The sequence below is a fragment of the Simochromis diagramma genome, unplaced genomic scaffold (assembly GCF_900408965.1).
Source record: "Simochromis diagramma unplaced genomic scaffold, fSimDia1.1 OVJJ01000816.1, whole genome shotgun sequence".
NCBI classification, from domain to species: Eukaryota; Metazoa; Chordata; class Actinopteri; order Cichliformes; family Cichlidae; genus Simochromis; species Simochromis diagramma.
Window position 1 is genome coordinate 10,170,782 of NW_024386908.1, and position 15,242 is coordinate 10,186,023.

Below are 15,242 nucleotides of genomic sequence, written 5' to 3' on the forward strand. Positions count from 1 at the left end.
TTGGTTGTGGTTATTGTCAGTCAACACTTAAGTAAGCCATCATCATCTTAGCCGTTATTATACACGATCTTCGATGGGCTGACAATAGACTGCAGGAGAGAAGCACAGTGCCACTTGCTGGTCTGGATGTGCAAGAGCATTTTATCGTTTCTGACTACATTCATTGACTGGAAAACATCTTAAAAATGTGAAATTTGATCCAGCAAGACTGTTTTCTTTTTGTCTTTTACATCGATTTTATATATAAAATAAAGTGAAATTATTTTATTATTATATTGAGGATTTAGTCAGTTCCATAATAATAATGAGTGTCCTGCAGCCAGTGTCCGGCAGCCTCGCCTCTGTCAGTGCGCCCCAGGGTGGCTGTGGCTACGCTGTAGCTTGCCATCACCAGTGTGTGAATGTGTGTGTGAATGGGTGGATGATTGTGTGTAGTGTAAAGCGCTTTGGGGTCCTTAGGACCAAGTAAAGCGCTATACAAATACAGACCATTTACCATTATCATTATTGTTGTTTTTATTTAATTTTTAAATAAAAAACGTTTTATTTTGACATATTTAGGTATTTTAATCTCTTAATAATTTTATTTTTCACTTCTTCTCCTTCTTTATGTTTTTATCATATTGAAATATTTGCTTCAGCATATTGTATTTTAATATAATATTTTACATATAAAATGTATGTATGTCAAACATTTTTTAAGTGCATGTCATGTTCTGTGTACTGGATGTGGATATATGCATGAAAGGGTCCCTTTGGTACATCTGTTAAACCTTTTTTAAGAGAAACGCATCTCCTAAAAATCAGTATTGATTTACAATCATTCTATCAGTCAGTCATTCATTGGCAAAAGTAAAAGTAGTTTTTTTAAAGGAGAGGGGAAGCCAAAAACCTCTTCGGGCACCCATAGTTTTTATATTTTAATTTCAGAGGACCGTGTTTTCTCTCCTAACAGCAAAGATGCACTGTAGCAGATTTAACTATTAGCTCATTTCTATTTGCAGTCCCTGGATATATATATATATATATATATATATATATAACTAAACCATAGTCTTTAGTTCTTTACTTCAGCAAAGAAAGGTCAGGCCTGGCATTGTTGGAGCAGAGAGAGCTATCTCCAAACATTTTTTCACAAAGCTGCCATTGTACACTGCTCACATTACTCACAATACACTTCATCTCTGAATTTGCCAGATAAACAAATCAACTGTCAAACAGGACTCGATTACCGCAATTAATTTAAATAATATAGTCTCCAACTGTTGCGAAAATTCCACTCATCACAGCCCGTTATTGTCATTGTCCACAAACACAACAGTTATTTGAAGAAAACACTCAAAATAAGCGACACAACTCTTACCAAGTTAAGCCAGAGTGACTTTTCAATTATGAACACTTGTAGTCTGAAAATCTGTCCAAAAACAAAACAAAGCAACGGAATTTGTTTATTAAGACAATGGTGGCCAAGGCAAAGCATTCAATGGTCACTTTGTTAGGTACAGATGTTCAGTTGCTCATTAAAACAAACTTGTAGGATTTACAGATTGATGTGAAAAAGAGAAAATATCCAGTGAGTGGCAATTCACTAGCTGATAGGAAGGCAACAGCAAGTCAAATAATTACTTGTTAAACAGAAGATGCAGAATGCATCTCTGAATGCCCAACATGTTGAACCTTGAAGTAGATGGGCTACAGCAGCAGATGACCACACCGGAAAAGCTTTGAATGATTTTGGCATAAACATGAAAGCATGGATCCACCCTGCCTTTCCAGTTCAGGCTTGTGGTGGTTGTGACGTAATGCTGCAGTGGACGTTTTATTGGCAAACTCCTCGCCTCTTTAGTATCAACTGAGCATCATTTAAGGGCACCTTAAACACCTTACCTGAGTAGTGTTGCCGGGCATGTCTATCCCTTTATGACCACAATGTTCCCATCTTCTGATGGCTGATTGGAACAGGATAACACACCGTGTCACAAAGCTTAAAATAATCTCAAACTGGTTTCTTGAACATGAAAATGAGTACACTGTACTGACATGGCCTCAACAATCACCACATCTCAGTGTAGCAGAGCACCTTTGGGATGTGCTGGAAGAGGAGATTGGAGTCATTGATGTGCAGCAACTTTGAGATGCTGTCATGTCAATATGGAGGAAATCTCCGAGGAAATTTCCTGCAGTGAAGTATTTAGGCAGCTCTATAGGAAAAAAGGTGGTCCCAGTCAGTACTAGGAAGACATAACTGGTGAGGCGCTGAGTGTGTTTATTGCCAGTACTGGCAGCATTGGCCACTCTGACATTTGGCAATGGTGCAGGAATAAAAAATACAGTCTTATTATGAGGAAAATCAAGTAGATGAAAACCAGACCTTCTACAAAGTGTTTTCCTTCCATCCTGTAGGGATGATGATTTTCAATACAGCGCAGTCCACATTTGAGAACTGCAAAACGGTGAAACACTGCATGATAAATGACAAACATGGCCCTGCAGTTAGGCTAAATACATTTTTTATTTTTAAAAACCATACACATTACTCGACAAGTTTCAAATGTAAATCCAATCACGATATCCATTTAAAATGCTCAAGATAAAACAGACATGAAGTACTTTTATTTCCAAATGTTAAAAGATAAAAAAATAATAATCCATAAAACAGATGGAAAAAAACATTCATTCCCATTACAGGAAGAAGCTACAGAACAAACTCCTCACATGGATTCCTCTCGCTTTTTTCCAATTTCTCACTCTCAATCCTAGCTGCTATTTTGTCGTCTGTAAAACAAGGAAAACAAACCATTTATGACTTTACATTTCCACCTTCCACTTCCCTGTCCGCGGCCCTTCAGGTGAAGCCGGCCAGACGGCTGCAGGAAAAATCTGCAGCCCGCTGCCCGAGTTTATCCCTTGTGTGTGGTTGGCAAGCACCATCCCAAACATTTAAGCGTGTTCTAAAATGCAAACTAAAGAGAGGCCTGTTCTCTTTCACATCATTTGCACCCTGAGATGAATCTTCCAGAACAAAAAAAAATAAATAAATAAAAAATCCCAAAACATTTTAGTGGCCAAAACCCCCGTTCCCCATAGAACACAATTGGTGTCAAATCATCCAAAATTTGTTAGGTACGATGAAAGGTATCATCAGCATTGCCATAAAAATACAAAGGTACAATTTTATTACGATTTGTATCAAAATTCTTTTTCCCTAAAGGAACGTTATGAAATAAGTACCCTGTGCAGATAGATACCAGTGTATGCCTCGGCTTTTATTCTTGAAAAATGCAAAAATGTCGAATTCTTTAGCGCTTCCAGTACATCAGGTGTCAAAAATAGTTTTACAAACAAACCAAATGCAGCAACGTTTGTTATTAATAATGGTTTAAAGGAGTCTTCTGAATAGGGTGGTGGTTGTTGGTGGATTTGATATTTTTTAAAATGCCAACAAACCAGAAATAGTCAGAGGAATAAAATTAATATTTACCTAAAGCGTAAAGAGAATGAAATATGAAAAATGGTTCACTTTGTTTTTGACCAAAGATGAAGATGTTTTTGCTATCTAAATACACAAGCTCTGAAGCAAAAAGGGGTTTTCCCCTCTCATTTAAATTAAATACTTTTTCTATGCCTGAGTAAACAAATGTCAGTATTCTACATTGGCGGGGAGTGGGAGGGGGGCTGAGAAAATTCAAAAATATAAATAAAATGCACCATTTAGGGAAAAAAAAGAAAGAAAAAGACCAGTGTCCGTATTTATCAAGCATCCAGAGGGAGGAAATCAGTCTCTGCTGTCCCCACATGTTAGATGGAGGATGACTTTGGTCCTGCTTTTAGCTGTGGAGGTCTTTTTTTTTTCCTCTCCCCCCATAAGGAGTCTCCTAAAGGCGATAAATGATGGGACCAAGATTGTCTAAATTATTACTGAAGCCAAGGCACACTGACGTTTAGCCTACGTGAAGGTCTTACTGAGAAATAGACACACTCGTTCAGTAGATTATACAGCGCTAGTTTGAACTGCAGCGGTCATAAAAAAAAAAAAAAAAGAGAACAAAAAAGTTGATTAAAGTCATTTTGGTGCTTTTGGCAGAACATGTTTTAGCGTTAACGCACCCACAAGCCCTTCGTCAAATTAATCTATGCTTGTGAGTGCAACATACCAGCTAAAAGAAGAGATTTTCATTTTATGGTTCCAAATCGAAAAGAAGAACTCCTACTTTACGCTTAAGCGGCTTCATAAAGGACCTTGTATCTGACTCTGAGGTAAGACTTTGTTTCCTCCTCCCAGCTTTCGGCAAGATAAATAAGGGCCTGGGATTATTTTCCAAACTCCCTTTAAATAACTGAACCTTTCAACATGTGGAAATTCCTGAACACAACATAATGACTGAAAAAGAGAATCCAGAACTCCAGAAGGTTTTGTGCACATGAAAACTAGCGAAGAAATGGAAGAAGTTAAATATTTATAGCGATGTTAGTGGACTAGAGGCCTTAATTATCTTTCCCGTCCCGCCTCCTGTGAAAACACCTCGTCAGATGGACCTCTTTTTTTCTATACAAGCCTTAGTGTTTATCGGTTTGGCTAGAAGGTTCTATATTTATCTACAAATATATAACAAATAAAACTTGCAGGCAAAAATAGTTAAGTTTCAATAGAAACACCCCTTTTTTTCCTGAAAATACAGCAGTATCTGAAATAATCCTCTCATTCGTTTCTTAATCTGTCCCAGTTTTCTGCATCATACATCAGGAAGCTCTTTGCCTACAAACAGAAAAAAAGTATCTACAAACTTTGTAAACAGACCTGCTTTTTTTTCCCTCCAAAAACATAAATAACTCAAAATATTAACAGCCGATGGAGCAGAAATAAGTTTCAAAATGAGCAAGGGCCAAAGAGATAAATATACAACACCATTCAGATAAAAGAGAAGCTAAAGGTTCGTTCATAACTCTTACAGACGATCTTCAAGCCAGGAGGAGCACCTCCCTTTCTCAATTAAAATATAATATAATAATAAAAACAGGTCACTTTCAATCTTAGTTTATAATCACCCCTTGTTACCGAGAAAAACAAGTGTTACCAAGGAGGGAGGGGTGAAGACAGAGTCCTTGTGTTGCAGTGGGATAATAATAACCAAAAATAAAAGAAGACCAAAGAATCCACACCAAGCCGTACATTCCTCTGAATGTTTGCTGTTCTTTAAGTCCAACCCAAGCCAAGCTCACACAAGACGCCGCTCTCCGTCTAACCCTTCGTCTCGACGCTCCTAGTGTCCGTTCGATTTGTCTGAGTTGAGCTCCTTGGTGGCGGGTAGAAAAGAGGTGGTGACGTGTGGAGCTGGGTCAGATCAAAGCGAGGTCTCCAGGCTGTGTAGTGGGCTCCCTGGGGCTGAGGGGGTTCCTGACTTGGGGCCCTCGGGGAGGAGGTGGTTACTGCTCTCCACAGCGTTATTGTTCTGGTTCGGGGAGGGAGAGACTGGCGTGGTGGGGGCAACGGTGGTGGCAGGCGAAGGTGTGGGTGAGGGCGGTGTGGGGGTAGCGTTGCGCGGGCTGGCCGAATTGCGCTTGGTGGGAGCATCGTCCTCCGCGTCTGTGTCATCAATGAGGGGGATATGGGGCTCAGAGTCCTCTATCCGAAATTCGGGGTGGGTCATAAAGTTGTGGATGGATGATCGCGACTCTGGCTTCTCCAACCCCTCATAGAGGGAGATGGAGCTGCGGAATGCCTTCACCACTCGGATCTGGAGGGAAGGAGAAGGGACAGGGAGCAGGAAAGGTGCATTTAGTCACATTCGGTAATGATAAGAGTGCGCCGTTCTATTTTAAAACCTGGAAAACACCACAGATAAAAACCACGGATTTAGGTTTTACTGGGCCAGAATAGGTGAGTTTTTAGGTGCTTCAAAACCAGAAATCTGTGAGGGGGGGGGGGGGGAGAGACTCCCAGAGAAACGTGCAGGTGTGCTGTTATTGTAGTAAAGTTTTATACTAATCTGGTAATGAATAGTTGTCTCCAAGCATCATCTATGGTTCTAGTTGTATTTTATTGTATAAACAGGAGCAGCCCATATTCTTTCATTTCTGTCTCTCAGTGAATATAAAAATACCCAAAGACTAAAAATGAAAATGTATAATAAATAAAACTCTTACTAAGTGAACACTAACGATTAATATCGCCAATTCAGTACACGACAAAATGTAAATAATGGTCTCAACTTTCTACGCTGCAAGAAAAGTGGGGGTTTTAATGTAAGCAGCACTGTGAATTGCTGCAGAAGTGCAGATTAATGACAGTTTATAGGAAAATCTTCCAGGTGGTGTACTGTATCCAAGTGCAATTTGGATTGTTGTTCACCCTCTAGAAGCCCAGGAGGGACAGTGACATGTAAACAGCAATGCTGTAAGCTATACAACTCACCGCTCCAGAACTTACAGCTGTTATTATTGCTATTGCAGACATTTCAGTTTGAAGCGTTCCAGAGATATTGCTTTAAATCCCAAAGACAGATGTATGCACAGACTGTACATAAGGAGTACTGTTTCAGAGTTTCCATCAGGAAAGTTGTTATATCCGGTGGCTGCTGTGGCCTGTGTGGGTGCCTGTGTTTAATGTTGCACTCCACTATCCTCCTGCTACAATGCTAATTGCCTGGTGACTCAGAACCCTTGAGTCCCATATGTGCAGCACTGCACAAAGGAGGAAAGATAAGGGAACCCAGGGAATACATTTCCCACTTCCAGCAACAAGTATTGTGTAAATACTGTGTGTACGTCTGTATGCACTTTATACACACTTATTGACCATAGTAGCTGTACCATAGTAACAGGTACAATGGAATTAAGCTAATGAATTCGGACAGTTGTATGCACCTGATGGGAGCTGCATTTTGGAACTTTGTTTGGGATCAAATCTTGTTTTGTGAAGTCAGAAGTAAGGAAAGGAGGAGTGGGTGAAGTGGCACGGTATAAGCTAAACAACCCAGTTACATCAGCACCATCTATAGACTGTGTGGATGCATTGCACAGATCAGATGCCTGTTAATTGGTGCTAATAAATTCCACTCGCATAAAGACTTTTTTGAGGTAACCGCACAAACGCAGATTTTGGTGTCAGCCAAGCCAATAACTTTGATATTGTCTGGGTAATGCATAAGGCCCACTCAAACCAGCCTTACAATGGTAAACAGCCTCGTACAGATACTGTGACAGTGAGAACAGTTCAAATCTGATCTGGTCTTTGTACCAGCTTATTAACATGTTTATTTCTTCGCTAAAATTGGGCATTGTTCATAAACTATGTGCATTCACTTGCTTTTTGAGCCAGCCTCCAAGCTGCCATATGAAGTATGCATTTTATTTTGCAATTGCACAGTGATTTAATCTTTATGCCCTATTTGGTATAGAAGGAGCGAATGAAAATATAACGCTTCAAGCCATCACTGTTCCATAAAAGGCTTTCAATTGCAATCTGATGGGCTGGACTGATCAGATGTGCGAAGTGTGCAAATCGTATGCTGGTTGAATATTAAAGACTTTCTGAGAGACAGAAAACCTAAATCTGTTGGAGACAAAACCTGAAACTAGTCTTAAGAGTAATTAAAAAGCAACTTCAGGAAATCGGTCAATATCTCAGGGAGAGTACAAACCAGTGTCAAACTTGATGCAATGTGTTTTTTGTATTAGTATTTCACAAAACACTTGGTAGAGGCCTGTGTCTGATTAATTAAAATGCAAAAGGGAACCCAAAAAAATAAATAAATGAAATGAGGGGAATGGTGTTCTTTCTACAAGAACACACCAAAAGAGAAAATAAGGGATAGAAGCTGGACACAAGAAATTACTGTTGTTGGGCATGCTGATCAAAAAGTAAGGACAGCTGGAGAAAAGGACAGATGGAGACAAAGAGAGTGAGAAAAGAAAGGAGTGGAAGAGAGACAGAAAGAGAGAGTGAGACAAAGTAAAGGCTGAGAGTGAGAGGCAGAAAGAGGAGAGAGACAGAAAGACAAAAAGAGGGGTGGTCAGTTATAGCTTATGCTTGTGGAGTTAAAAAAAAAAAAAAAAGAAAAGAAAAGAAAAGAAAGAAAGCTGCAGCAGCCAAGCATGTCTACAAGCTGGTATACATGTCAAAAACAGCACAAAGAGAGAAAACTCACAAACGAGACCAGAGACTTTGAACCCATGCAGAGCGCGGCGCTACCTTGTGTTCAATGGTAGTAAACCTTTGAGTATAGCCCATGACACATTTCACAGAATCTAAAGAAGAATACGTGGGGAGTCAGTGGTATTCATTGTTTTTAGGTCATTTTGGCAGCAACCTGCCCTTTGGACACATTTTGCCAACAAACAAGCTTTCACACACAGAAAATTGTCCAAATATTTTGAGGAAACCTGAAAGGAAAATATTAGGTTAATAATGAAGAATCCATGCCCACAAGCACCCATAAGTGTCAGGTCCAGAGATCTGAAGAAGTCGCACCTAAAAATAGAACTAAATGTTGCTGCAGCACTGCATGATTTGTCAATACTGCAGAGGCAAAAACAACATCGGCTCTGCTGTTGATGTGCCTGAGAAAAATCCCACAAGTTTATATTCAAGAGCACAGTCATTTATTCCATTTTACTCTTTTTATGACATCTGTAAAACATTTAAAATTCACTGCTCGTCAGGTGGTCTGTCTTTAAACTCTGAAAGAGAAAAACAAAAAGTGTCACTGTCAGCAGGCACAGGGTCGAAAGGAAGGAGTTTGGAAACACCACCATCAAATGACCAAATCCAGTCTCGGCACAGTGACCTTCCTATGTGAGCGGATGAATAGCGTGATGTTAAAAGGCAGTGCATCCAAAGACACCAGTAAATTACAGCTTATTACCACTTGATGCTATTGCGGCAAACCATTTCTTCTGGAAAAGCCAAGGTCTTATTTACACCACTGACATTCAGTTCGTGTCTACTCTTTTAGACCGTGATCATGGGCATATACTCAAAACATTTACCTAGCTAGGGACTAGAGAGCTGCGACAAAGACCCATGAGTGCTACAGAGGCACAAGGCAGACTGAGGCAGCTGCAGACAAACCTGGAGACTGTCAACCCAGAATATAACTTGTTTTTTGTTTTGTTTTGTTTTTTTAAATCATAGTAAATACACATCACCCCCCCTGAAATAACAGTAAACCTTGTTCATTTCTGAGACCAAAGCAGAAGCAGAACAGAAAACATGATGACACAGAGATAACACCTTGACAGTAGAAGCGACCTGGTTACAAGGTACATATATATAGAGCAGTGTTATCGAAGCAATATGGAAGATGTGGTTTTGAGGTCTTTTTTTAAAGAATACAGGGGAGAACATTAGGAGAAGCATGAGAGAGTAAAAGTGTCAACGTTAGGTGAGAAGAAGAGTGGAGAAGGAAGATGTTAGAAGAAGAAATAAAAGTCTCATGCACTAGAGGAGAACACGCACTCACACCCCACAGTGGCAGAAGCGGTGTTGGCGGCAGTGGCAGAAGTGGTAGTAGTAGAAAAGGCTACATGTGTAGGGCTAGAAACATTGGTTACATCGTGCTGTTGTTGGCTGGAGTTGGAGGCCTGCCGCCTTAGAGCCCCCTGAAAGGAAGTTCCACTCTGGAACGCACTCACTACATCCATCTGCAAAGAATCAGACAGCGTGACAGGAGAAAAAGCCCAGAGGAAATAAAAACACAACACAGCCAGAGGAGAGAGAGAAAAGAGAGAAAAATAAAGAAAAGGCACCAGTAACCATAAGAAAAAAATGGCACTTTGAAATTGGATTTAGACATTATAATTAAAAGAGAGAGGAAAAAGGGGGACGGTTGGGTTTAAAGGCACTGATCGGAGGGAGCTCTTACTCCAAAAATCTGACCTCACTTTCACTCTTTTCTCTGCAGATTCCTTCCATACTTCCAGCTATAGCCATGCCAATACTCTTTGAACATTCAGCTGTTCTATCGTGCTGTCCATCCAATCCAATTCACTTGCTTCTCATCAGTACCTTCAAACTAGTTTTAGCAGATAGAGTCAGACTGAGTCAAATAAAAAACAAAAACATAGGCATAGGACCCTGCTTTAGCTCAGAAGCAGAACAGAAAAATTAGAGAAAGGCTTTTTTTTTTGGGAGGGCACAAGCCATTCTTTAGGAATGCCAAGAGAAAGAACAAAATAGATTTTAAGCTGGAAGAGCAGTAGAGAGTTAAAGGGTTTATGGCTTTTGATTCCCTTGGTGTTGGGGTGTGGTGGTGAGTGCTGCACGTGAAACTGCGGAGACTTGTCACCTGAGTTTGGATGCGATTGAGGCCTCGGAACCACAGGATCTGGCCTCGACGAAGCTCCCGTTCAGCATGGTCGATCTCATCCATGTCCTCCAGCTCCTCCAACTCTTCATCTGGGATCTCCTCTTTTTGGGTGCCATGGCCTGCTGTTTTCAAGAATTTTAAGCGGCTGGTGGGTATTGAAGAGATAACCTGGAAGACAATGAGGATACAAGTGAGCAACCGTGACTCCTGATGAAGTTTTAGTCCCCCGTGCAGTTTATCACGGCAGAACAAGCCATGATTAAGTTCATCGCCGACATTAAGCGGACAGTGACCATGAAAATTTGATGGCCAGTTCAATAACATGCGGTTTTTGCTCTTGGGCTCCAAGCCCCTCCCACTGCTGATGAACAGGAGGATCCTTGCACATGATCACATGCAGATGCTGTTCAGTCAATTTAACAAGAAGGCAGAAACTTTACTCCTCAAGTACTAGCCACAAAGATCACAAAGTGGAATGCAGATGAGTCAGACACACGTCTGGTGATTTTAAAATCACACAATGTCATAATTAGAAGTTATCAGACAACCCCCCCCCCAACCAAACAACAACAAAAAAAAAAACAAAAAAAAAAACAAACAAAAACAAGACCCCCGACATTGCTCTGGACATTAACCATTGCTCTGGACATTAACCATTGCTCTGGTCTGTGGGAATACAATCCAGTATGAGGGTTCCACACTGTTTGGCTAATATACAAAACACACAAATCCATCTGGTGTAAAAATGGATCCATCCAGTATGGCAACCCCTTATTAAAAAGACAGCGGCCAAAACAAGCTTACGGTAATGTTACCCATATTAACTGTAGCTGTACAGCCTGGTAACACTAAGGGTTTCTCCTAAATATGCATCTTCAAAAATATGTAATTCTCTGAGTCTTCAGCTTTTAAGATACTGAGGGTGCATTAAGAATCTACCGATGTGCCAAAAGATCCCAGTCGACTGTGTCACGCAGCCTAGAATTGAAGACTGCTGAACTCCATGCACCAACAGGTGTGTGAACACATGTTGTCAGCGTCTATTTAGGGGACCGACCGGCCTTTAAGGAAAAGAACAGAGCAATCGCTGCTTTGGAACCAACAATCTTGGTACTTGTTCAATTCAGTTCCTCAACTCTCAGCTATGTGCTTTTATAGGACTTGGTGTAGTCCCATTTATGTAAAGCTGGTGACGCCAGCTGGCAAAACTGATATTAATATAAGTGCTGATCAGGATAGATGTGAAACAGAACAACATTAAACATTCATTATGAACCTCCAGTCATTACTATAAACTGCAGTTAGCGATCTCACCCTTCAATCCTTAGAAAAAAACAAACAAACCAACAACTATATTTTTCAACTCAAGTATAAAAGGTAAAGAACTCAAAAAGTATAATATTTAAATTTTAAAACATGTACCATTGAACTACTAATATTTTACTACATTTAAATAACTTTTCAAAATTGAAACAACTGCAAAAGAAATATCTTTAATAATCCCCTTAAAGGTCAAATAAAAATAATAAAATTGAATAACTTTGATGACCACATGTGTTTGTGGCAGCTACCCCCCCCAGGAAAAAAAAAAAAAAAAAATCAATCAACTACTAATTACTAATCTCTTCACAGCAGTGGGACATAATGTACTTTTACATGTCTCTGACAACACCCTGTACCTACTAGATTAGAGCTGACACATGGGGGCAGTGTAATACCGCATTTCTGTACCTTGCCAACAAAAGGTAAAGCTCAGCTGTACTTTCATACCTGTCCCCACAGAAGAGAGCCGAAGCCTAAGAAAGTACACCACAGCCACTGGTCAATGGTCAGAGCCACGCAGCTGAATGGCTTCCCTCCAAACTGCACAATAACAATCTATGAAAAAAATAAAATAAAAAAGGAGCAAGAGAGGGAGACTTAATCAAAGCGTAAAACCTCAGATTTCACCTGTGCAGACTGATGCTTCAGATAAGTCTTAGTCTACTGTACCTGAATAATAAAGGTACCCAAGACAATACTACAGAAGATTGGGTTGTTGAAGATGCCTTCAAAGACATTCCTTTCACCGTGGATCTTACGGGCATTGATCTCATTGAAAAGCTGCATCATTACAAAGGTATTGAAGACAATGGTGTAGTGTTCTGAGGGTGGGGCATGGAGGGGTGCATTCCTGCCACTGTCAATGTCCAACAATTTCTCTCCTACAGAGGGGGGGGAAAAAAAAATATATCCCAGTCAAGAAAAAGAAAATCTTGGATAACAGTGCAGGGTACAGAGAACATCTTCAGACACAAAACCCTTACCAGCAAAGAGCAATGTAAAAATGATGACTAGCTGATAAACTCCATGACCCAGGATGTTCTTCATCATGGTGCGGGAGATAAGAGGTTTGTTGCGGCCGTATGGCTTCCTTAGCAGCAGGGCTTCTGTAGGGGGCTCTGTGGCCAGAGCTAGTGAAGCAAAAGTGTCCATGATCAAGTTGACCCACAACATCTGTACAGCTTTCAGTGGAGAGTCCTAGTGCAAGAGAGTGAGTCGCCAAATCAGGTTATGGAAATTCAGATCATCTATTAAACACATTTCGATCCCCACGAACCAAATTACACGTTTATGAGCTGGAGCAGTGACTGCACTGAGGAGTACATATTTTGTTATGAGGTGTAAGATTGATGGCAGGTAGGAAACAAATCTTTTTTTGTAATGAACGAAGACATGAGAGCCAGGTAAGCTGCTCTTGGATACTGTTGCATTTCCACAAGGACAAATTTCCAAACGTTATACATAAAAGCCTTTATTTCTCCTCAGTTTATTGCTGGATCTTCATTCCCTCTGCTTCAGCTCTTTCAATGTGTTGCCCGTAGTACCAAGTTAATTTCTATTCAGAGCATAACAGTGAAATAACTCTTCAGACACACAATAAAGAAAAAAAAAAAAATCAAAAACAAAATAACCCTACAATATCTAGGTGCTAACCTGTGTGATGCACGCTCCTGTAAATGCTACAATGACAGCCACCACATTGACCGTTAGCTGAAACTGAAGGAACTTGGAGATGCTGTCATAGACGTTTCGACCCCACATGACAGCTTTAACGATGCTGGAAAAGTTGTCATCAGTCAGAATGATGTCAGATGCCTCCTTGGCAACATCTGTCCCAGCAATGCCCTGGAGACAACAAGATGATCATTAAGAATCTGTTCCATCTATCCACCAGATATTTAACAAGATGATTAAGTGGCCTAAATTCTGACTTCTTTCTAGTTGACTGCCAGAGTTACCATGGGATACTGAGCAAGATGTTGATGTTAAGAATGACCCAATTTATATTTATGATTAAACCTTATTTAAGGAATTATACACAAGTAACTTACCATGGCGAAACCAACATCTGCTTTTTTCAAGGCAGGACCATCATTCGTACCATCTCCTGTCACTGCTACTACTTGTCTCTGTTCTGCCACTGTGCTATCAATAATACCTAGAACAGAAAAATGTCAAACTTTAAAATAAAACTGTTACAGCCTAAAAAAAAGAAAAGGAAAAAAAAAAAAAAAAAAAAAAAAGGCTAGCAGCAAAAGAAGAAAACAAACAAACACATTAGTTCACTTTTTCCATTTTTACCCATGTCAGAGAAACATAACTACCTTTGACTAAGGTGTGTTTGTCTGTGGGGGAAGAGCGAGCCAATACTCGAAGTTTGGGCCAGATCTTGTCAATGCGTTCTTGTTCAATCTAGAAACATGAGACAAAACCCTAATAGAATCCAAACAGCACATCTGCAACAGTCTCTGAGGTACACTATTTTGCTGTGGCCCACCTCTCCCTTTTCATTGCGTATCCTGCGATTGAACTCTTTTCCCTCCACGCAGAGGAAGTCATCTCCAGGCTGTAGGATGCCACACTTGGTGGCGATGGCTCGAGCTGTGTTGATGTTGTCCCCAGTCACCATCCGCACGGTGATGCCAGCACGCTGGCATTTCCTGATAGCATCTGGAACCTGAAGGGAAGCACAAAAAGCACAGGAAAAAGAAATATCACTAGGGATTATCAATCTAAGTGTTCAACTAAATTTTATATCTATATCTATATATATCTATATCTATACATATCTATACATATATCTATATCTATCTATCTATATATCTATCTATCTATCTCTCTATCTATCTATATCTATCTATCTGGGATTTTAAGCACTAAAAAAAACCAAAACAAACAAACACTGGTTTATATTTTTTTTTAACGAAGAGGCCCATTATTTCCAAACCTCATCCTTTCCTACAAGCAAGCCCAGCACACCTGTCCAGTACATAAAATGGCAGAAAGCCAACTAAATGAGCGACAGTGAAGCATCTAGCAAGCAAATGACCTAACTTTTTCAGGCAAGGATTATACTCCCTCACCAACGCCCACAAACAGTTGCAAACACCACAGAAGCACAGTTGTGCTTTCTTGTCTACTTGTAGGATGCAAGATGTACAGATGGCGCCTTTGAGGTGTAGAAGTTGCCTGGATACGTTTGCATGCAAACTAGAGAGTACTCTGACATCTGCACCGAGTCTCAGGTACACCCTGATGACAAACATTTATGTCACTCAGATCCTAGAAAACCCTTGTGTACATACAGATATGGAAATTATAAAATTGATATAACAAATGGGTCCTCCTGGAGTAAGCGCTCCCTTTAAAGAAATATTTTTTTTGCTTTGCTTAAAAAGTGTGTGTGCCCAACAGTCCAGTAGATGAATAAAGCTGACAACTGACAAATAAAGCTCTTTTACACGTGCTTGTTAAATGCTCAAAAAACTTAAACCAACAGCTTTAATCACTTTATTTTTGGAAACTAGATTCACCTCAGCTAGTATAGACTGCTAAATTAGGTCTATTGTTTTTACTGTTTACATTCACCCATCATTTATTTTGTGTTGCTTC

General features: G+C 40.1%; 1 protein-coding gene across 4 annotated transcripts in view; it reads right to left on the reverse strand.

Annotated features, from left to right (window-relative positions):
• Positions 1 to 2,493: 2,493 nt before the first annotated feature.
• The window catches only part of atp2b1a (ATPase plasma membrane Ca2+ transporting 1a), a 39,936-nt gene continuing 27,187 nt past the window's right edge, over positions 2,494 to 15,242 (reverse strand). The window contains exons 13-22 of one of the 4 annotated variants that reach the window (XM_040035359.1): positions 14,128 to 14,307; positions 13,955 to 14,042; positions 13,682 to 13,788; positions 13,284 to 13,475; positions 12,614 to 12,827; positions 12,300 to 12,511; positions 12,078 to 12,185; positions 10,287 to 10,475; positions 9,553 to 9,642; positions 2,494 to 5,735 (exon numbers count right to left, since the gene is read on the reverse strand). In XM_040035359.1, coding sequence (XP_039891293.1) covers positions 5,343 to 5,735; positions 9,553 to 9,642; positions 10,287 to 10,475; positions 12,078 to 12,185; positions 12,300 to 12,511; positions 12,614 to 12,827; positions 13,284 to 13,475; positions 13,682 to 13,788; positions 13,955 to 14,042; positions 14,128 to 14,307 — 1,773 coding nt within the window. In that variant the 3' untranslated portion in view covers positions 2,494 to 5,342. Of the gene's footprint in view, positions 5,736 to 9,461; positions 9,643 to 10,286; positions 10,476 to 12,077; positions 12,186 to 12,299; positions 12,512 to 12,613; positions 12,828 to 13,283; positions 13,476 to 13,681; positions 13,789 to 13,954; positions 14,043 to 14,127; positions 14,308 to 15,242 lie in introns of all 4 variants that reach the window. The other 3 variants (XM_040035362.1, XM_040035361.1, XM_040035360.1) reach the window with 3 other exon arrangements.